Genomic DNA, 21,996 nt, shown 5'->3' on the forward strand with positions numbered 1-21,996 from the left:
ATGGACAATCAGAAAATCTTTTTTGGGTGTCAAGGATTATTGAAAGTATTTCAAACGTTGATCAGGCCAGGCAGTAAACACAGGATTAAGAATCTGTGCTTCGGAGTCAGACAAACCTGGTTTTACGTTCCAGTTCTAGCTGTGTGACCTTAAGCAAGTTACTTCACCTCTCTGTGCCTTAGTTTCCTTCTAATACCAGTTGCTTTGGAGCTGATTCTGACTCACGGCAACTCCATGTGCGTCAGAGTAGCACGGGGCTCCGTAAGGTTTTCAGGGGCTGATGTTTTGGAAGTAGATCCTCAGGGCTTTCTTCTAAGGCACTTCTGGGGGGACTCAAACCGCCAACCTTTTGGTTAGCAGGACTGTGTTAATCGTTTGCACCACTCAGGGACTCTCCTCCTTGTCTGTGACATGAGGCTAATGATAGCGTTATGGGAGCCCTGGTGATGCAGTGGTTAAGCGCTTGGCTGCTAACCGAAAGGTCAGTGCTTTGAACCCACCAGCGGTTCCGTGGTAGAAAGACATGGCAGTCTGCTTACATAAAGATTACAGCCCAGGAAACCTTGTGGGGCAGCTCTATTCTGTCCTATAGGGTTGCTATGAGTTGGAATCCCTTCGATGGTACACAACAACGATAGCATTTACCACAAAGTGCTGTGGTGAGGATTACAAAGGTGATGTAACATGGGTACCTGTACGTTAAAGGGTTCACTGAACATAGCCTTAACCCTTAAGACAGAAAACAACATCTCGAAAGCAACCAAGTCTTCACTAGGAGCAACAAGTGTTCTTCACATCAGTTGTCACTCTCTAGGCTATTTTCTGTGTCTGTTTTAAATTAATTGCTGATCTTGTTTTTCTTCCGATCAAATGTTAATCCCCCTGATCTACACAGAAGAAAGCAAAATGAGGTGGCACTTGGAAAAATTAATTCCCTTGGTCCCGGTCTCCTTATTTGTGGAAGGAGCTGGATGAAATCAGTGGTGCCTGGAAACTGGTGTGAAGACTGGCCTCAGGGCCGGTGGCACGATTATCACCCTTCGGGCTTGTTAAAAATACAGATTTCGGGCCCGACCACAGAGCTACTGCTGCAGTCAATAGAGTTGGGGGGGATGAGATAGTTTAGAAAGCTCCTCAGGTGATTAGTAGCCAGGAGAACAACACTGTTCTCAACCTTGGCAATGTATGAGAATCGGCTAGGAAGCTTAAAACAAAAAACAAAAACCCTTGCCCAAGTTCCTCTGCCAGAGGTTGATTTAATTGGCTGTGATCATTCCCAGACCTACAGAGTTTAAGTGGACGCCCAGGTGATTATAATGTGCCGCAAGCATTGGGAACCACAGTTCGAGAATAGCGGTTCCTAACATTTAGCGAGTATCAGGAACCTTCCCTTCCTCCTGGAGGGCTTGTGAAGGCAGTTGCTGCTTCCGATTCTGTAGGGCTGGGTGGCGTGGAGCCTGACAATTTATATTTCTAACCATTTCCCTGCTGCTGCTGGCCTGAAAACCACACTTTGAGAGCCACTGGTCTAGAACCCTGCTACTCGAAGTGTGGCTGAGACCAGCAACAGTGCCATGACCAGGGAGCTTGTCAGACATGCTGAAGCTGGGCCCCACCCCAAACCTGCTGAATCCATTTGCAATGTGATTCATATGCATCTTAGACTTTGAGAAGCGCTGTTCTAGAACAACTCTGCTTTCTGAAAGTTCTGGGTTCCAGCTTTCCTTGTATTCTGGGGAGGAGGGGTGGAGGGAAAGGCATCTTCACTAGAGCAGCAAGCAGATCCCAGAGCCCTGGTGGTACAGTGGTTAAGAGCTACTGCTGCTAACTAAAAGGTCAGCAGTTTGAATCCACCAGCTGCTCCTTGGAAACCCTATGTGGCAGTTCCACTCTGTGCTGTTGGGTCGCTAGGATGGCGATGGGCTTGGCTTTTGGCTTAGGCAGACTCTGGGAGGAGGCCTGAGTGGCAGGCCAGCCTCGCTCTCTGCCCCGGCTTGGTGTGTGGCTTGGTGTGTTCGCAAAGGTAAGGCCTCCCCCACTTCTGGGCATGGTGTGTGCACGGGCCAGGAGGATGGGATCCATTACCTTGGCGTGGTTGTAAACATCCACACAGTTGTCGGTAGTGATGCTTTTCGCACAGATGATCTCACAGTGTCGCTGCAGAGCCTCCAGCTGGAAAAACTTAGCGGCAGATAGAAGCTGAAAATCATAAAAAGAGCCTGTTAGAGGGTGGGAGGTGGAAGGAAGGGAGGGGAGCGGCTGAGACGACGATGGTGGAGAGGAAAATCCTCAACGTCTGTGGAGGGGCAGCAAGAGGTACTGTCATGAGGCGGAGAGACTAGGAGTAAAGGTGCTGGCAAAATCTGGGATGCTCAGTGTCTGCCCCATGGAGAAAAGAGTGGCTTAAAGTCAGTTATTTAAGATTTTGCTTTGTATGTGTCTAATGGGGGAGCGGATATTAACCTCTTTTTTCTTCTTGACCCATTGCTGTTGAGTCGATTCCAACTCATGGCAACCCTGTAGGACAGAGCAGAACTGCCTCATAGGGTTTCCAAGGCTGTCATCTTTATGAAGCAGACTGCCACATCTTTCTCCCGTGGAATGGCTGGTGGGTTCACTGACCTTTTGGTTGGCAGCCGAGCACTTTAACCACTGCGCCACGAGGGCTCCTTTTTTCCCCTTAAAGTCCTATTTTTTTTTCAGGGAGGATCTTGAAGGACTATTGTTCTGGAAAATATGTTTTGGGTGACGTTGTATTAATGTATCATTTCGATAATGTCCTATGTCCTAGACAAGTGATGAACACAGGATTTGTGGAAGAGGAAAAAAAAAAAGGTCTTGGAATGTTACTTGAAAGCACAAAGGTAACAGCAGAGGAATTAGACATGGTGATGGGAACCTGTTGTGGAGGAGAATTGCAAAGGAGAAGGGAGTGTGGAGGAAGTGAACCAAATTCATATTAATTTATAGTAGGAGGTCAACCAAAAATGCCCAAAATTGTTATATCCAGGTGAACGATGTTATTTGGCAAGATGGTTATCCCAGTGGGTCCATCCCTCTATTCATCCAAGTCTCCTGAGAGGCCTCCCAGGCCACCCCACCTCAAGGCACCTCCGTGCATCACTGTCTGTCCCCCTGACCCCGTCTTCTTCTTCCTCATCCCACCAGACATGGTGTCACGTGCGTGCTTACTGTCTGTCTCCTCCCTAGCATCCAGGAGGGTGGGGCTCTTTGCCCCTTTTGATCCCTGTCTTCCTGGTGCCCAGCACAGTGTCTGACCAGGGAGATGTTCAGTAGATGTGTATGGAGAGAGGCATGGAGGTAACCACGTTTTGGGCAGTGGCTGAAAGAGCCGTCGAGTGGATTCTGACTCATAGTGCCCCTGTAGGACTGGGTAGAACTGCCTCATAGGGTTTCTAAGGCTATAATCTTTATGGAAGTGACTGTCATACCTTTCTCCTGCAGAACAGCCGATGGGTTCTAACCACTGACCTTTTGATTAGCAGCCAGCGCTTAACCACTGCACCATCGGGGCTCCTTGAAAGAGCTAACAGTAAGAGTTAAAAGGGACTGGAGTCTCTGGGTGGTGCAAATGGTTAACATCCTTGGCTGCTAACTGAAAGGTTGGAGCTTTGAGTCCACCCAGAGGTGCCTTGGAAGAAAGGCCTGTCAATCTACTTATGAAAAATCAGCCACGGAAAACCCTAGGGAGCATAGTTTTACTCTGATGCACGTGGGGTCACAACAAGTTGGAGTTGCCTGGATAGCAACAGGGTTTGGGGATAAAACCTGAGAGAGGACAGGTTGGGGCTGGGCCAGCTGCCTTTTTTTTTTTTTAATAATTTTTATTGTGCTTTAAGTGAAAGTTTACAAATCAAGTCAGTCTCCCACACAAAAACCCATATACACCTTGCTACGCAGTCCCAATTACTCTCCCCCTAATGAGACAGCCCGCTCTCTCCCTCCACTCTCTCTTTTCATGTCCATTTTGCCAGCTTCTACCCCCCTCCACCCTCTCATTTCCCCTCCAGGCAGGAGATGCCAACATAGTCTCAAGTGTCCACCTGATCCAAGAAGCTCACTCCTCACCAGCATCCCTCTCCAACCCATTGTCCAGTCCAATCCATGTCTGAAGAGTTGGCTTCGGGAATGGTTCCTGTCCTGGGCCAACAGAAGGTCTGGGGGCCATGACCACCGGGGTCCTTCTAGTCTCAGTCAGACCATTAGGTCTGGTCTTATGAGAATTTGGGGTCTGCATCCCACTACTCTCCTGCTCCCTCAGGGGTTCTCTGTTGTGTTCCCTGCCAGGGCAGTCATCGGTTGTAGCCGGACACCATCTACTTCTTCTGGTCTCAGGATGATGTAGTCTCTGGTTCATGTGCCCCTTTCTGTCTCTTGGGCTCGTCATTGCCTTGTGTCCTTGGCGTTCTTCATTCTCCTTTGATCCAGGTGGGTTGAGACCAATTAATTGATGCATCTTAGATGGCTGCTTGCTAGCGTTTAAGACCCCAGACGCCACTCTTTAAAGTGGGATGAAGAATGTTTTTTTAATAGATTTTATTATGCCAATTGACTTAGATGTCCCCTGAAACCATGGTCCCCAGACCCCTGCCCCTGCTACGCTTGGGCCAGCTGCTTTTTATTACAAGTTCTTTTGTATTGCTGATGTGATTTAAATGTACAGTCATTGTTTTGATTTAAACATGGTTTTATGAATGTTTACAAAAGAACCTGTGTCCTCTGATTGTAACCTGGTCCTGACGTACAGAAGTGTCAGAGGAGCGGTCCAGGGAGATGGAGGAAGTAACCGTGTTGGGGGCCTGGAAGGTTTCATAGAGTTAAGAAGAAAAGGATAAACGGGCCATGTACTGAATATACAGCTTTTACGGCGCTTCAGCCAGGCACTGTTCTAAGCACCTTATAAAGACTAACTTTTTAACATCCTCTTGATAACTCAGTGAGGTAGATGCTGTTTTTATCCCCATTTTGTTGTTGTTGTTAGGCACTGTCGAGTCGATTTCGACTCATACTGGCCCCCGTTGTGACAGAGTAGATCTGCCCCATAGGGTTTTCTAGGCTGTCATTTTTACGGGAGCAGATTGTCAGGTCTTTCTCCCACAGAGCCGCTGGGTGGGTCCGAACCACCAATCTTTCAGTTAGCAGCTGAGTGATTAACCATTGCATCACAAGGGCTCCTCCCTATTTACAGGTGTGGAAAGTTGAGGATCAGAGAGGTGAAATAACTCAGCCAAGGTCACACAGCTCAGAAGTGGAAGAGCCTGGATTTAAACTCCAGCAGTCTGGCTCAGCATCCATGTTTTCACCACTGTGTGGCATGTTTACCTCTTGAACAACTAAGAGTGGTCTGACATCTCTCATCATTCAGGCACCCTGGACTTCATATGTCAGAACAGGGACCCTTGGCTCTTTTGAGGGACTCGAACTTTTTTTTTTTTTTTTTTTTTGAGTGACTTTGGCTTCTGGTGCAAAGCTCCCAGCTTTGATTAGGAAAACCAAGAGTTCCACTTCTAGGAAAGGGCAGAGGGGAATCTTGGCCTTGGAGAGAAAGGATCAGAAACATGGTCCTGGGATAGGGGAGGCTACAGCAGGTCAAATTAGGAGAGGTGGGCACAGCACCTCTGTGGTCCAGCTGAGACAGGAGGCAGAAGGAGCTGGTCAAGGAGGCAGGCATGAGCACTGTGTGTATGGGAGGGATGGTCAACCGAGTAAAGCCGAGGAAAGATTTAGAATCTGCCCTTGGCTTCTGTGTCTGGGAAACACAGCCAACTCTGCGTCTTGAGAAAATTTTTTGGAGGCTAGAATTCTCTTACAAATGACGAGGGAGAAGAAGGTGTCCTGATGATGCTATTTGAGCTCCAGCTGTGCCCAGAGCTAGAGTGATCCCCAGACTCTCTGTAAATTTCCTTTACCCTGCTCGCTGTCCTAGCCAGTTAAAATTAGGTTTTACTGAGTTGCTATTGAAAGTTTTGGGCTAACACACTGAGTACCCCAAGTCTTCCATGGGAGGGCTTCGATGAGAAACCCTTCCTATTTGTGGGGACTACGGAGCCAGCCAAGGAGCCCTGGTGGTGCAGTGGTTAAGTGCTCAGCTGCTAACTGAAAGGTCAGTGGTTTGAACTCACCCAGTGGCTCCTTGGGAGAAAAGACCTGGTGATCTGCTGCTGTGGAAATTACAGCCCAGGAAACTCTTTGGGGCAGTTCTGCTCTGTCACATGGGGTCGAGTTGCTACGAGTTTGGAACCGACTTGACAGCACACAGCAACAACAACAAGGAGCCAGGTGGGAGCAAGAGCCCTAAGCATTCATCCAAACGATCCTGCAACACAGGTTTCTCCAGACACAGCCCTTGAATGCCAGTGACCCAGGCTGACAGAGATGCCACCCACCCAAAGGCAGCTGTGACAGGCCAATGATGTGACAGGTTCCTTACCTCCATTATCTCGTTGTTTTTGATGAGAAGGGACTCTGGGCCACCATAATAGAGATACTGCATGACCAGCTGAAAGAAAGGACAGGTGGGTGTTGGTTAGCCAAGTGTCAGTCCCCACACAGGCACCATCCTCTTAAAGGCATTGTCTGACCCTTGGGCTAGTTTTCAAGCCTTTCTATAACATTCTGTTCCTAATGGCTGCTCTCTTCTGTTTGATTACCTCCAGTGACTGAGAACTCACTACCTTACAGGAGAGAAGTTCCATTTTGGACAGTTTTATCTGTTGGATAGTTTTTTCCTTCTAGCAAGCTGAAATTGGTCTCTGTGTTGCTTCTAGCCACTGGTTCCATGTCCACCCCCAGGGTTGTATTAAACAACTCTCAACACTGCTCCTCATGATGTCTTTCCTCCTGTCTATGGTTGACAGTCCTGTGTTGCCCTCCCACCCTGTTAAGCTGTCCAGAACTGCTGTCCACATGGCATGGCTAAAGGGCCTCCACCAGTGGAACATGCCCCTGAGAACGTGTCCCAGTTTGTCCAGGTGCCTATTGTTGAAGTCCCAGAGGGTGACTCTGTAATATCATGGGACTACCTGCCCCTTATTACAGCCCAACAAGATCCAGGATGAAGCCATTAGGAGTCCTGGGTTTTCCATGTCTCAATGACAGTGTGAGTGGATCAAGCCAAGTTGTTCTTTGCTCATGCAACTCACTACACCTGAATGGGGTGCCAAGTTGCAGAACGCTGCAAATTGATGTTCCTTCAGTGGAATGTGGCTCACAGATGTGTCTGAATTCCCTGTCACCACCTCCCACAAAACTGAGTGTTACATTTTTAGGTGGTACATACACTCTCCAGTTGGCCACAGTCTTCCTGCACTCCTTATTGTCCTCTACCTGCTTGTCTGATACACTGTCTTTTCCTGTTTGGCTCCAAGGCAGCTGTGTTGGCAAAATCTGTATCTACCGGCTACATCCCAACTCTGGGTACCTGTAACACGAGTTGCTCAGACTGGGATGCTCTCTGGTCACTTCAGGCCCTGATAGTCTATGACCAACACAAGATGGTGGTTAAGACCAAGGGCCCTGGAGTTGCGCTGCCTCCTTTCTGTTTGGGCTCTGTCACCGCTTACCAGCTGGGTGACCTGAGTTAAGTTAGGTCTCTGTGCCTCGATTTCATCATCTGTAAAGTGGGAATAATATCTACTTCCTGGGGTTGTGATGAGGATTAAAGGAGGCATAACACAGGCTTAGCAGGGGCTTGGCACACAGCAAGCGCTCAATAGATGTTAGTGCTTTCATTTTCTCTGCGGTTGAAAACTCTTTCCACTAGTGCTTCTGCTCCATACTGCCACTTTCTCACCCAGAGCATTCAAGACCCTTTGTGACTGGTCTCAATCTACTTTGCTCCTGTTTAAAGTAATTAAAAAAATTTTTTTTACAGCTTTATTGAGATATATTTCACTTACCATAAAATTTGCCCATTTAAAGCATACAGTTCAGTGGTTTTTGGTATATTTACAGTGTTGTACGACCATCACCACAATCGAATTTTAGAATATTTTCATCATCCTTAAGAGAAATCCCATACTGATTAGAAGTCACTTCCTTTTTCCCTTCCTCTAACCCCTGACAACCATTTAATCTGCTTTCTCTCTCTATGGTTTTACCTGTTCCGAACATTTCATATCAATGAAATTATACAATATGCAGTCTTTTGTGTCTGGCTTCTTTAACTTAGTATACTGTTTTCAAGTTCATCCATGTTGCAGCAAGCCTCAGTAATTCATTCTCTTTTATGTTCAAATAATATCCCATTATATGGATAGACCACGTTTTGGTTACTCATTCATCAGGTAATGGGCATCCAGGTTGTTTCCACTTTTTGGCTATTAGGGATAGTGCTGCTGTGAACATTTGTGTATCAGTCTGCTTCTCCAGATCTCCTTCCACTCTGCCCGTCCCTCCTCCTAATCCCGAGTACATCTGCCTTGTATGCTCTGACCACTCCCAACCACTTGCCTTTATCAGAACTACCACCCTCTCTTCCAACCTCCTGCTTTTGCCCATGCTGTTCCCTCTGCTTGGATGCCTTTCCCTTCTTCTCCTCCTGGTGAACTCCATCCCCTCCTTCGGGATCTAGCTCAGTAGTCACCTCCTCTGGCCTCCTCCTCCTCTGCTCCTTCCCCAGTGTTTGGTACACACCATCCATGACTGCGGTGTTATTTCCCACTAGAGTTTGAGGGCACGGACTGTGTCTTGCCCATCTCTGTATCTCCAGTGCCTGGCACAGTGCCTGGCCCACAACAAGCATACAACATGCAATGTGTACACTTCAGACGTAAAAAGAACCCTTCCCCTCTTTTGCGTTTGAGTTGCCCACGCATGGATTCTGGGCTTCTGTGACCGCCTGCTTGGTTGCAGACATGGTGGCGCATTGATGGTGGTGGCTGAGGGTTTGTGATAACACAGCATTATTTCCCTCCCCTCTCCTGCCCTGGTGGATCATAAGCATCTAAAATGCTAAGTCGGCGAATGTTGGGATATTGGCCTTATTAAAATCAATTCACTCCCCTAACCCTTCTCTTTCACCAGAGCCAAACCAATAATAAAAACAGTAACAGCCATAATAATAACTGCCCCCAACACAGGACCTCTCCATTTACAAAACACTTCTCCCTCACCTCGTGTCATCTCTTTTATTCACGGCTGGGCTGTTGACTTGAAATACTGCTACTTAGCAGACCGAGATCCCAGGGCTAATGGAATTTAAATCGGGCTGTCCCATGCCACCGGCAGACTTTGCCAGCGCAGTTTTTTTCTCCAAAGGGGCAAAATAAGCCCTTATTAGGCAGAAAGGCTTGTGTACGGAGCTGTTTTCCTTGGCAGCTGCCAGCCTGCATGAAGCGGGCAGCACCCCTCACTCAGCCTGCATGAAGCGGGCAGCGCCCCTCACTCAGCCTGCATGAAGCGGGCAGCGCCCCTCACTCAGCCTGCATGAAGTGGGCAGCGCCCCTCACTCAGGTGCAGGCTCAGCTGTGTCTGCCTCTTGCCTGCGAGTGAAACAGTCTTAGGGGAAGGAAACAAAACCCAGTTTCATTTACTAAAATTTGTCAGCACGAACATGAAGTGAACAGAGGCCCCTGGAGCCTCCTTCTAGCCTCAGTCTGCCAACTCGGCCTATTTCAGGCCACAGATGAGGCTTTTCTGCTTTTATGGGGTAGGCGGCGGGCACAGAGAAGTCCCCGGGGCCCTGCTATATCTTCCTTTCCCATTACTGTAACTTGAGGCTAATGTAGCCAGGAAACCTGCCCCAGTCACAAGCAATTACAGAACTTGGTGTCCTTTGGGGCCGTGCTTTCCCACGAAGGCCTCTCACTCAGTGCATCTGCTCAGCAAACGTTTCTTGAATGCCTACTACTAGCCAGGTTCTTATTACACGTGCCTCCCCAGTTAGTCCCAGGCTTAATGGTGTAAGCACCCCCACCCTAGCACTTGGGGAGTGGGGAGGGTGCATTTCCCAGCATCTAACTCTAGACGCTTCAAACTCTGAAGGGGCAGTGAGAATCTTTCCTCAGGGCTGGGTGATTTTTTGAGGGTTGGGGAGGAACCCAAGTCCCCACACTTGGGAGGAAGTTAGGGACACGGGTCTAGGAGTCAGCCAGACCTGGGTTAGAACCTCAGCTCTGCTGTGGTCAGCTGTGGGAACTTGGGCCAGTGACTTAGCCTCTCTGAGTCTAGGTCCTCATCTGTAAATGGGATAATGCCTACCTCATGGCGCAAGTGACGGGATTATATGAAATGATATAGGTCAGTGGTTCTCAAAATGGGGTTCCCGGACCAGCAGAAGCAGCATCACCTGGGTCCTTTCTAGAAATGCTGATTCCAGGGCCCCGCCCCAGGCCTATGGAATCAAAAACTCTGGGGGTGGGGCCTAGCAATCTGAGTTTTATTTAACAAGACTCATGGGATTCTGGTGCCTGTTAACGTGTGAGAACCAGTAAAGTGATGTATTTAACTTAGAGCAGTGGTCCTCACCTTGGCTATACATTGGGATAATGGGAGGACAAGGGAGACTTTTCAAAATCCTGAAGCCTGGGCCCCATGCCTAGAGATGTTGATTTAATTGGTCTGGTTTATGGCCTGGGCAGTGGAATTTTTTCAATTTTTTTGCCTAGTAATTCTAATGTGTACCTGAAATTAAGTACCACTACACACACTTTAGAGCTGGAAACCCTGGTGGCGTAGTGGTTAAGAGCTACGGCTGCTAACCAGAAAGTCAGCAGTTCGAATCTACCAGATGCTCCTTGGAAACCATATGGGGAAGTTTTACTCTGTCCTACAGGGTTGCTATGAGTCGGAATTGACTTGATGGCAATGGGTTTGGTTTAGAGCCTTATACATAGTTAGTGCTCAAGAGATGGGAGCTGTTCTTACTATTATTTATCTACTTTTATTATGCTTTGGGTGAAGGTTTACAGAGCAAACTAGTTTCCTGTTCAATAGTTTATACACAGTTTGGTCCACAACATTGGCTGCAATGCTCGCAATGTGTCAGCTCTCTCCACATCGCCACCCTGACACCACCCTGAGTTCCCCATTTCCATTCTTCCAGTTTTCCTGCCCCTTTCTGCCTGCTCATCTTTGCCTTTGGGCATATATTGTCCTTTTGGTCTCACGTAGATGATTGTTCTAAGCAGGACTTTCCTCATGTGTGTTATTGTTTATTTATAGGCCTATCATTTGGCTGAAAGGTGATCTCTGGGATTGGCTTCAGTTCCAAGTTAGAAGAGTGTCTAAGGGCCATAGTCTCAGGGTTCCTCCAGTTTGTCTCAGACCACCTGTTCTGATTTTCATTGTTTCCACTTAGACAGGGTATTCTAGCACAGGGTACCGAGGCTTTGGCATCAGGTAGACTGGGTTCCAATCCCAGCTCTGTCACTAGCTCGCGCTAAGACCTTGGGCACGCCTTTTAAGTTCTCAGGGCCTCAGTTTCCTCATCTATAAAAATGGGAATAATAATGCAGATGACTACATGAAAGCGAAAGTCAGTGCTCAGACACACGTGGAGCTTCACAGAGGTTTCTTCGCCAGGCCTCCCTTGGGGTAAAGTCAGTTTCACGTAAACTTTCAAACTCAGCAGACGCCATTAGGGAAAGGGTGGTCGCCTTTCCTGAGAGACTCGGAATTTTAGAAATTGGGCTACAAAGCCGGCTGGGGAGTGAATTTCTATTAGCTGCAAGAATGTCCTTGAAGGGTAGGACTTCCCCACCACCAGGTATGATGGGAGGAAAAAGGGAAAGAGAAGAAAGCTGCTGCACCCCTCAGAAATGCTACATAACCCAAGGCCCGGTGTCAATGGTCTCAACTGCCCCCAGTGGGAGAAAACACGGTGATGTCATCTGACCTTTGACCAAAAAGTCTTCCTTTTTTGTTCGGAGTGCAAATGTTACAGCCATTGTGGAAAACAGTCTGGCGGTTCTTCACAAAGTTAAACATAGATCCAGCAATTCCACTCCTAGGCGTATACCCAAGAGGCTTGAAAACAGTGACATAAACAGACACATGTACACCAGTGTTCACCGCAGCACTGTTCACAATAGCCAAAAGGTGAAAACAACCCAGTGTCCATCAACAGATAAATGGATAGACAAAATGTGATATACGCATACAGTGGGGTATTACTCAGCCATAAAGAGAAATGAAGTCCTGATACACGCTGTGACATGGATGCACCTCAAAAGCCTTGTGATGTGTAAAGAAAGTCAATCCCAAAAGAACAAGTACTGTATGATCTCAGTAATATGAAACACCTAGAATAGCCCATGTATAGAGATCAGAGTTTAATGTTACCAGGGGCGGGGGGTGCGCAGGAACAGGGGGATCATGCTTTAAGGAGCAGGGAGTTTCTGTTTATAGTGATGGAAAATTTGGCAACACATGCTGGTGATGGTTGCACGAAATGATTGATGTCATTGGTGTCACTGAATTGTACATGTGAAAAACACTGAATTGGCAGAGGTTGTCTTACCTGTATTTTTTTACAATGATAAAAAAAAAAAAGAAAGAAAAACTTACTTTGGATTTTCTAAGAGCACACAAGTTCATGGTCATGGTGGGCTTGACCACAGTTTTGGGGCTTTGTCCATGCTGTTCTCTTCGCCTAGAATGTCCTAACTCCCTTTTTTAAGCCCTCACTCGGCAGACCAACTTCGCTTTAGTCCTTAATATTTCAATTCATAACACCTTATGACATCCAGGAGGCCTTGTCCAGTCTCCCTGGTCTGAGCCGACACAGCCTGCCGGTTCACGGCATTTCTGTGAATCTCATATGATATTGTAACTGACTAATTACTCAGGGGCGCCCCCTCTGGACTGTGAGTCCTCGGGAGAGGGCTGTCCTTTATCCTCTGTCCCCAGCCCCCAGCACAGTGTCGGGCACGTGGCAGATACACAATTAGCGCTGTGTGCATATACAGACGGTCAGTGCAAGGGCCAGCGTCAGGAGGAGCCAGGAGGGCAGGGAACCTGACAGCTGGCTGCAGGGATGCTCCAACCACCTCACCTACAGTTTGCAGGCCACCAGGGCTCACCTGGAAGACGGGGTACTTCACGTAGCCAATCTCTATGCAGGTGCTGTCGTTTGTTGGCTTGCTGGAGAGGAGCGCTTTGAACCTGCATAAGAACACAAACAAGGAGATAAAACACACACACACACACACACACTGATGGCCTGCAGAAGACTTAGCTGATGGTGGAAACATGGAATATTTTTGTTCCCCACCACTTTGAAATACAGAGATGACCTATTCATAGAATCCTTAATTGAAATCTTTCCCGTACTACACCACAATCATTTTGAAGTTAAAACTCTAAAGGTAAAAACACTTTTTGAACTGTTAAGTTACTTCTCAATCTGGTGACTGGAAAAGAACAAGCATCTTTTAAAACCTGGTCTGTCTCTCAGGGCTCATCACAAAGGCAGTTTCCTTCCTGGGGTTTTCCCTAGGCTCAAGGCTTTGAGGCCATGGTCTCAGACCTCTAACCTCCTTCCTATCACAGAACCTTTGCTCTATCAGGACAGGGATTTCCTACTGGACGGTGCCTGGCTACTATTACTAAACATTTGGATCAAGAAATCAATAGATAAATCCTGATCAAAAGGGGGAAAATGTGACACAGCATTTCAAATTCTTATAAAATCTAGACTTATTGGACCTATGGAAACTGGAAGAACCCCCAGATCTACTGCCCTAAGAAAACCTTCAAACCGTGAACTGAAATTACACCTGAGGCTGTCTTTAAACTAAACTGTTTAACTAAATTAGTAAAGAATGTTTACCATGACTCTTGTGCTCTTTTAAAGAATCATGTATGAGATCAAATTGTCAACAGTAACTCTAAAGCATAGATGAGAAGTTTAGGGGGTAGTGAGTTGAAATTGAGGAGCTCTGGTAGTGCAGTGGTTAAGCACTCAGCTGCTAACTGAAAGGTCAGAGGTTGGAACCCACCAGCCACTCCGCAGGAGAAAGACGTGACCGTCTGCTTCTGTAAAGATTACAGCCTTGAAAACCCTGTGGGGCAGTTCTACTCTGTCCTGTAGGGTTGCTATGAGCTGGAATCGACTTGATGGTAACGGATTTGGCTTTTTTGGCTTTGAGTCTAAGTCAATGGTGGTGAAACAAAACGGGTAAAGACAGTGAGAATGGTGGCACGATGTGAAGAATGTAACCAATGTTACTGAATTGTATATGTAGAAAGTGATGAATGGGTACATTATTTTAGTATTTTCACCAAAATTAAAACAAGCAAAAAACAAACAAACAAAAAAATAGGGACTTTCAAGGTTTCTATCTCTATTGCAATCCCTAAATCCTATCCCAGTGTGGACCTGGCACATCGTAAGTATTCAATCAATATTTGTTGACCGCTGAATGATCTTCCTCATGGATGACCTTCTGTCTTGGGTTTCGGATCAACTTCCTGCCCATGGGCTAAACTATCCTTGTAGGCAGAGGCCCTGCTCATGGGACACCATGGCACTTAATACATGCAAGAACAAGTTAATAAAAGGTGTCTCTACCCATTTTTGGGGGTGTGGGGTTCCTTGGTTTTAATCCATTAAAATGACATGATTCAATCTAACTCATGAATCGCTTTCAGAGGCGTCATGCAACGGGAAATATTTTTGCCACTCCAGTAGGCATTTCTATAAAGCAAATGCCTGTGGGTGCTCCTGAGCCCTCAGAATAAAAGAAAAAAGGAAGAGGTACCATGGTTCTCTAAGGATGGCTGTGTTTACCCATTTTTTTTAATCAAACTTTTTATTTTGAAGTACTTTTAGATTTATTGAAGAGTTGCAAAGACAGTGCAGAGAGCTCCTGTTTACCTTTCACCCAGCTTCCCCTAATGTTAACATCTCTTATGTAGCTACGGTATATTTGCCAAAACTGAGAAATTAATATCAGTACAGTATCTATCTGGTTTTTCTATGGTGTCACAACTGAGATCTATGCACAGGACAGTGTATTTTACTTGCGATGGGTAAGTAGACATTTGGGGTTTGTATTTTGTTTGAGGGGGTACTGGAGATGCCAGGATGCTCTTAGGAACCCACAGTGTGCTGGTCTTACCCAGAGTCCTTCCCACCACTCGGCTGCCTGCCTCCTCATTCCACCACTGCCTTCTCCTCTGCCCAGCTTTGCTGATCCCTGTTCAGGTCCTTGGATAATATGGATATAAATTGTCAACCGAATCTCAACTCGAATTGAGAGGTGGAGAAAGGGCAGTAGCAGAACTGGGAGGGAGGATGAACAATTTCCCCTTCCTAGTCCTACTGTGACACTCTTGTCTGTCAACACCACAATTAGGAAAACAAGGTTTAGGACCTGAGTGTTTCGAGTCCAGGTCTTTCAAGGCTGCATATGATGTCTCAGGTTGTTCACTGCACAAGGGGATCTGGCTAAGGGGGCAGGAATCCAATCCATGCTCTGCTCAGACAAAGGTGTGCTCCGGGTGCATGGCTCAACCTGCCCAGAGGAGAGGGTGCCTCGCTTAAGTCACACGATGGTGCAGCCCTTTAGTTTGTGGCTGCCCTGTACTCTCAAATCCTTAATTTTGAGAAGGTAATCTGCCAGTCCAGTGAAGGTCCCACCAAAATTGGATTTTGAAAAACAGCAATGGCACCAGCCACAGTCATAACTCAGCTGCTGAACTGAGGATACGTACCTTGGAGAGGCTGTAAATAACAGCACTTTGTGAGCATAAAATGGTCTTCCTTCTACCAGAAAGGTAACATCCGACATCTCTTTATTGTTCAGAAAATGAGGATCTGGGACAGGAATGGGAAAAAGGGTAGCTTTAGTGGAGAGAAGGGTGAAGCTTGGATTTCTGAAAGGACAGTCAAGCACTGATGAGGAAACCATGGTGATGAGAAAACCACTGTGCCTGATCAAACGGCTGGCGGAATCAACCACAGGCACACTCACGGCCCCGAAATTCAGTTTTTCACAGGGAATCCTCCAAATTCATTTGAGATTGAAAGTAGCATTTCCCCCAAGCAGACTCACCCATATCCAGAGCTCAGGTGACTTTCAGGTGTGAAAGGTGAGCATCTTCCCACCTTGTCTTTAAGAACGATACTCACTTCCACTTGGCTCCTTCTTGTGGCTTAGTGCCTGCCTGACGGAAGTGGCTTAGAAGGGCTGCCACACTCGCCACCATGTTCCAGGGCTTAGAAAATCTGAGCCACAGGGGACTGGAAATCTAAGCCCTTCTTCCCTAGGATCAGTGATAAATGAGCCAGTCCTCTGCCCTCATCTCCCATAATAACAAAGAAGGCATAACTAACACTTACTGACTACTTACGATGTGCTAGGCACTGCAAGCAGGTACTCACATTTAATCCTGGGAGATAAGGACCACATTATTCCCATTGTGCAGATGAGGAAACTGAGGCACACAGACATTACAGTGACTCGTTCAAGCTAGTGACTGATGGAGCCAAGATTTGAACTTGGATGTTCTGATTCCAGACCCTGCATTGCTAAGCACTAAACTCCAGAAACCCAAACCCATTGCCTTCAAGTTGATTCCAACTCATGGTGCGCCCATGTATCACAGAGTAGAACCACTCCATAGGGTTTTCTTGGCTGTAATCTTTACAGAAGCTGATTGCCAGGCCTTTTATCTGCAGCACAGCTGAACTGGTTTCAACTGCCAGCCTTTCGGTTAGTATTTGAGGGCAAACTGTTTGTGCCACCCAAGGACCTTTTGTTAAACACTAGCATCCTCCAATTTGCCTGTCGTTTTAGCCACATTCCCCTAAGCCCTGGGCTCCTGAGCTTTGCACTTTTGCCTTTTTGGGAATGTCTGCAGATACCCCTTGCCTGTCCCTGTCCCCACCAGGCTCTTCCCCACTCAGTTCCTGAGTCAGTCCCAACCCAGGCACGAGACCTTGGTGGCTCTAACCTCTGGTATGTCCACATTAGGTCAAACGCCACCCCTTCCCCCCCTCCTTAGCTGACTTGAATGGCAGCACCCCAGGGCTGACCTTTATGGGTCTCAGATTTCAGATGACCTCTCTGGGGTGTTTCATTGATAAGGGCTCTGCACCTAAGCCCCAAGTGCTTGAAACTGGGGACCTCCCAAATTCCCTCATTCACATAAAAAAGGTTCTCCCCGCAAACTGCATGTTGCCCAGCAGCCCTCATTCCTGTGAACGGCACCAGCATCTACCGGCTTCCCTGGCCGGGGATCCAAAGCTAACAGACACCTTCTTCTCCCAGGGGTTGCCACATCCAGGCCATCACAGACATCTATCCATTCCTCCTCCTGAGAGTTTCTGAACCCCGCACTTCCCACCACCCCCTGGCCACTGCCCTAGCTCAGGCCACAGAACCTCATCTGGGAAGTTGCACGAGCCTCTAGCTGGTTTCTCTGCCTTCAGTCTAATGGTCTTTCTTACAACAGCATTTCTACTTCTAATGCCAGATCTGATCATGTCCCTCCTCTACTATAAACCTTTCAATAGCTCCCAAGTGCTCCCAGATGGAGTCCAAACTTCTTCACAAGGCTCCTTGTGATTGGGTTCCTGCTGCCTTCTCTGACCTCTGCCTAGTCACATCCCCCTGACAAACTGTGCTTGAGTCATACGTGGCCACTCCCAGCTCCCCATGAATGCTATGTGTCCTCTTACCTCTGAGCCTCTGTACATGCTGTTCTCTCTACAAGAACACTCTTCCAGTCCCTTCCAAGCCTGGCTCACCCCTGTGTGGTCGTCAAGGTTCAGCTCAGACACTTCTCCATTAGCCTTGCCTGATTCCCCCGTAATGCCTGGACTGACTGAGCGTCCTCCTTCGTTCTCCCACAGTGCCTGTACTGCCCATTGGGGCCTCATCACTCTACAGTGTATTCGCATGTATATATTTTTTACCTTTCCCTTGAGCCTGTATGCACTGGGAGGGCAGGACCCTGCCTGTCCTTTTCACACCCTTTCCTCTGTGTCTAGCACAGAAAGTAGTTGTGGTAAGTAGGAGTGTGATCAATGAAGCCAGAAATGTGTGACCTCAGGGAAGATATTTAACCTCTCTGTAGCCCAGTTTCCTCCTTCTGTAAAATGGAAATAGTAATACCCATAATAGCCTATATCATAGAGTAAAAAAAAAAAATAAGAAAAGAAAAAAAAAATTTTTAGTAGTACCAAAAAACAAAACAAAACCCAAATCCATTGCCATCAAGTAGATTCTGACTCATGGTGACCCTATAGGACAGAGTAAAACTGCCCCACAGGGTTTCCAAGGCTGTAATCTTCATGGAAGCAGACTGCCACATCTTACTGCCATGGAGTGGCTGGTGGGTCTGAACTGCCGACCTTTTGTTAACAGCTGAGCACGTAACCACTGTGCCCTCATAGAGGAGTAAAAACAAAAACAAAAACATTGCTGTTGAGTTGATTCTGACTCACGGCGACACTATACGACAGAGTAGAACTGCCCCATAGGGTTTCCAAGAAGCACCTGGTGGTTAGCAGCCGTAGGTCTAACCACTACACCACTAGGGTTTCCATCATAGAGGAGTAGTGAGGATTAAATGAGTTATACCCACTCCTCCTTCCTTATTGACATGGTTAGTTTCGGAAGACTAGGTCGTTATGCGAAAATCGGCATCATGTGAAAATTTACATCCTCCATTACAAATTACAAATTTTACATATTGTTGTTAGGTGTCCTCAAGTCGGTTCCGACTCATAGGGACCCTATGCACAACAGAACAAAACACTGCCCGATTCTCCTCCATCCTCACAACCATTGCTACGTTTGAGCCCATTGTTGTAGCCACTGTGTCAATCTCATTGAAGGTCTTCCTTTATTTGGTGACCCTCTACTTTCCCAAGCATGATGTCCTTCTTCAGGGACTGGTCTTTTCTGATAACATGTCCAAAGTATGTGAGATGAAGCCTCACCATTCTTGCTTCTCCGGAGCATTCTGACTGTACTTCTTCCAAGACAGATTTGTTTGTTCTTCTGGCATTCTATGGGATATTCAATATTCTTCACCAACATCGTAATTCATTACCTAACTGCCAAACCACTGAGAATCATGTCCCAGCCAAGTTGACACATAACTTTAACCATCATAGCCAGCGTCATATTTGCCTCACATTCCCAGAATTGGTTACTGCCAGACGTAAGTCATTAATGTGCAAAATAGTTGGATAGTAGATTTTTTACTATTGCCCCGAAATGCAAAATGTTGGATAATGAGCTATTCGATAAGTGAGGAGTAGGTGTAATTTATGTAAAGCACTTGGCAAAATGGTGGCACATAGTATCCCCTCAATAAACATGGTCATTGTAACAGATGTCCCATCAATGTTATTTGAGTAAATGAAAGAATACCTTGCTCCTTGCTCTAGGGCCTTGTTCTAGGAAGTTGCCTGGGACTCAGGCTCCTTCTTAGCCTGGGGGCCTGCTTGTTGTTGATAGGCCCTTCCCCTGGGGTTAGAGGGCTGTCCTGAAATGAAACCTCAGCTGCTTCCTATGGATGGGTTTGTTGTTGTCAGCTGTCATTAGAGTCTACCTCTGACTCATGGTGACCCCATGCACAACAGAACAAAATGCTGCCTAGTCCTGTGCCATCCCCATGATGGGCTGGAGATCAGACTGTTGTGATCCATAGGGTTTTCATTGGCTGATTATAGGAAGTAGATTGCCAGGCCTTTATTCCTAGTCCATCTTAGCCTGGAAGCTCCTCTGTAACCTGTTCAGCATCATGCTAACATGCAAGCCTCCATTGACAGATGGGTGGCTGGCTGTGCATGAGGTGCATTGGCAGGGAATCGAACCCAGGTCTTCTGCATGGAAGGTGAGAATCCTACCACTGACCCACCACTGCCATCTATGGGTGGGTGGTTGCTGTTGTTGTTGTTAGGTGCTGTCGCATCGGTTCCGACTCATAGCGACCCTATGTACCACAGAACGAAACACTGCCTGGTCCTACGCCATGCTCACAATCATTATGCTTGAGCCCATTGTTGCAGCCACTGTATCAATCCATCTCATTGAGGGTCTTCCTCTTTTCCACTGACCCTGTCCTTTACCAAGCATGATGTCCTTCTCCAGGGAATCATTCCTCCTGACAACATGTTCACAGTATGTGAGACATAGTCTTGCCATCCTTACTTCTAATGAGCATTCTGGTTGTACTTCTTCCAAGACAGATTTATTCTTTCGGCAGTCCATGGTATATTCAATATTCTTCGCCAACACCACAATTCAAAGGCATCAATTCTTCGGTCTTCCTTATTCACTGTCCACCTTTCGGATGCATATGATGTGATGGAAAATACCATGGCTTGGGTCAGGCACACCTTAGTTTTCAAGGTGACATCTTTGCTTTTCAACACGTTAAAGAGGTCTTTCGCAGCAGATTTGCCCAAAGCAATATGTCATTTGATTTCTTGACCGCTGCTTCCATGGGTGTTGATTGTGGATCCAAAAAAAATGAAATCCTTGATGGATGGGTTTAGGCTAAGTGTACAGACCAAATCCTTGGATTGGCCTGGTCCCTCCAGCTGTTGGGCCCACAGCTTGAATCCTTGGCCTGACCCAGAATTTGTTTTTATTTGAAAAATATCAAAAAAGCACTTAAAAAGTCAAAATCACCTGTATCCCACTATCTTAAAAATTTTAATAAAGAAGAAGAAAAAAAAAAACTTCTAAAACTATCCCGGAAACCCTGGTGGCATAGTGGTTAAGAGCTACGGCTACTAACCAAAAGGTCGGCAGTTCGAATCCATGAGACTCTAGGAAACCCCAAGGGGCTGTTCTACTCTGTCCTACAGGGTCACTATGTGTCGGAATTGACTTGAGGCAACGGGTTTAAAACTATCCAGGTAAAAGGAAGAGAAGCTAAAGGGGAAGGCTTCAGAGTTGACTAAACTCACTTCTCTGCTTGGTGTAAAGAGTGTTGACTTGAGTCATTTTCTCTGTTTTCTCAGCAACCTGCCTCCCCAGATCATTTCTCACTCCGATGGTCACTGCCAACCAGTCCCCACACTTGCCTCCCCAATTGCTAATATTGCCCACCTTTAACTCTTTTGACCGTTCCCTTCAAGGATTCATTGGGAGGGCCAGAGGACACTGTAGCCCAAAAAATCAGGCACGTCTCTCCAGTTTGCCACAGTCCCCACCATTCCCTATTGTCTCGTACAGTGAATCCATTTCACTCATTTACATGACCTGCCTGGCCTACAGAGATACCAGTTTGAGACCCTCACAATCTTTAAAGCATGTCCCCCAAGAACCAGTATTTGGCAACCCTTAATTATCCTTGGTGGCACAGTGGTTAAGAGCTATGGCTGTTAACCAAAAGGTCGGCAGTTCGAATCTACCAGCTGCTCCTTAGAAACCCTATGGGGCAGTTCTACCCAGTCCTATAGGGTTACTCTGAGTTGGAATTGATTCGACGGCAATGGGTTTTTTTTTTTTTTCGCTTTTAGTTATCCCATCTTGAAATGCTGCATCAGAGATGCAAAACACTGCATGATTCATATTCTACTTGTTAATAATTGTATTCTACCCATTTTCTTTCATATTGTGAGTTTTGACCCTCACAGGCCTGCCTTTTCACTCTTGGTGCTAACCCTGGGAATTCCAATGTTTGGCCTGAAACCCATGCCCTTTTAACAGCTGGTAAAAGAAATCTCAGCCAGTTCAGGAGGAGAAAATGTTCCTTCTTCTCCTATAACACCCAGTCCTAGTGCCATCGAGTCGATTCTGACTCATAGCTCTGTAGAAAGCAGAATTTATGCTGTGTCATTAAAATGCTAGAGTGGGGGGAAGAACCCAAACTCATTGCCATCGAGTCGATTTCGACTCATGTTGACCCCAGGTGTGACAGAGCATACCTGCTCCACAGGGTTTTCTTGGCTGTAATCTTTACGGAAGCAGATCGCCAGCCCTTTCTTCTGCTTTGCCTATGGGTAGATTCAAATCCCCAACCTTTCCGTTAGTAGCTGAGAGCAAACCATTTGCGCCACCCATA

At 46.8% G+C, this 21,996-nt stretch overlaps 1 protein-coding gene across 1 annotated transcript in view; it reads right to left on the bottom strand.

Annotated features, from left to right (window-relative positions):
* Window positions 1–21,996, bottom strand: part of ABTB3 (ankyrin repeat and BTB domain containing 3) — a 369,910-nt gene that overhangs the window by 6,274 nt on the left and 341,640 nt on the right. The window contains exons 13-16 of the mRNA XM_064283651.1: window positions 15,679–15,781; window positions 13,044–13,125; window positions 6,452–6,520; window positions 2,086–2,199 (exon numbers count right to left, since the gene is read on the bottom strand). Of these exons, the coding sequence (XP_064139721.1) occupies window positions 2,086–2,199; window positions 6,452–6,520; window positions 13,044–13,125; window positions 15,679–15,781 (368 nt within the window). The remainder of the gene's footprint in view (window positions 1–2,085; window positions 2,200–6,451; window positions 6,521–13,043; window positions 13,126–15,678; window positions 15,782–21,996) is intronic.

Source organism: Loxodonta africana, chromosome 4 (genome assembly GCF_030014295.1).
Source record: "Loxodonta africana isolate mLoxAfr1 chromosome 4, mLoxAfr1.hap2, whole genome shotgun sequence".
Taxonomy (NCBI): domain Eukaryota; kingdom Metazoa; phylum Chordata; class Mammalia; order Proboscidea; family Elephantidae; genus Loxodonta; species Loxodonta africana.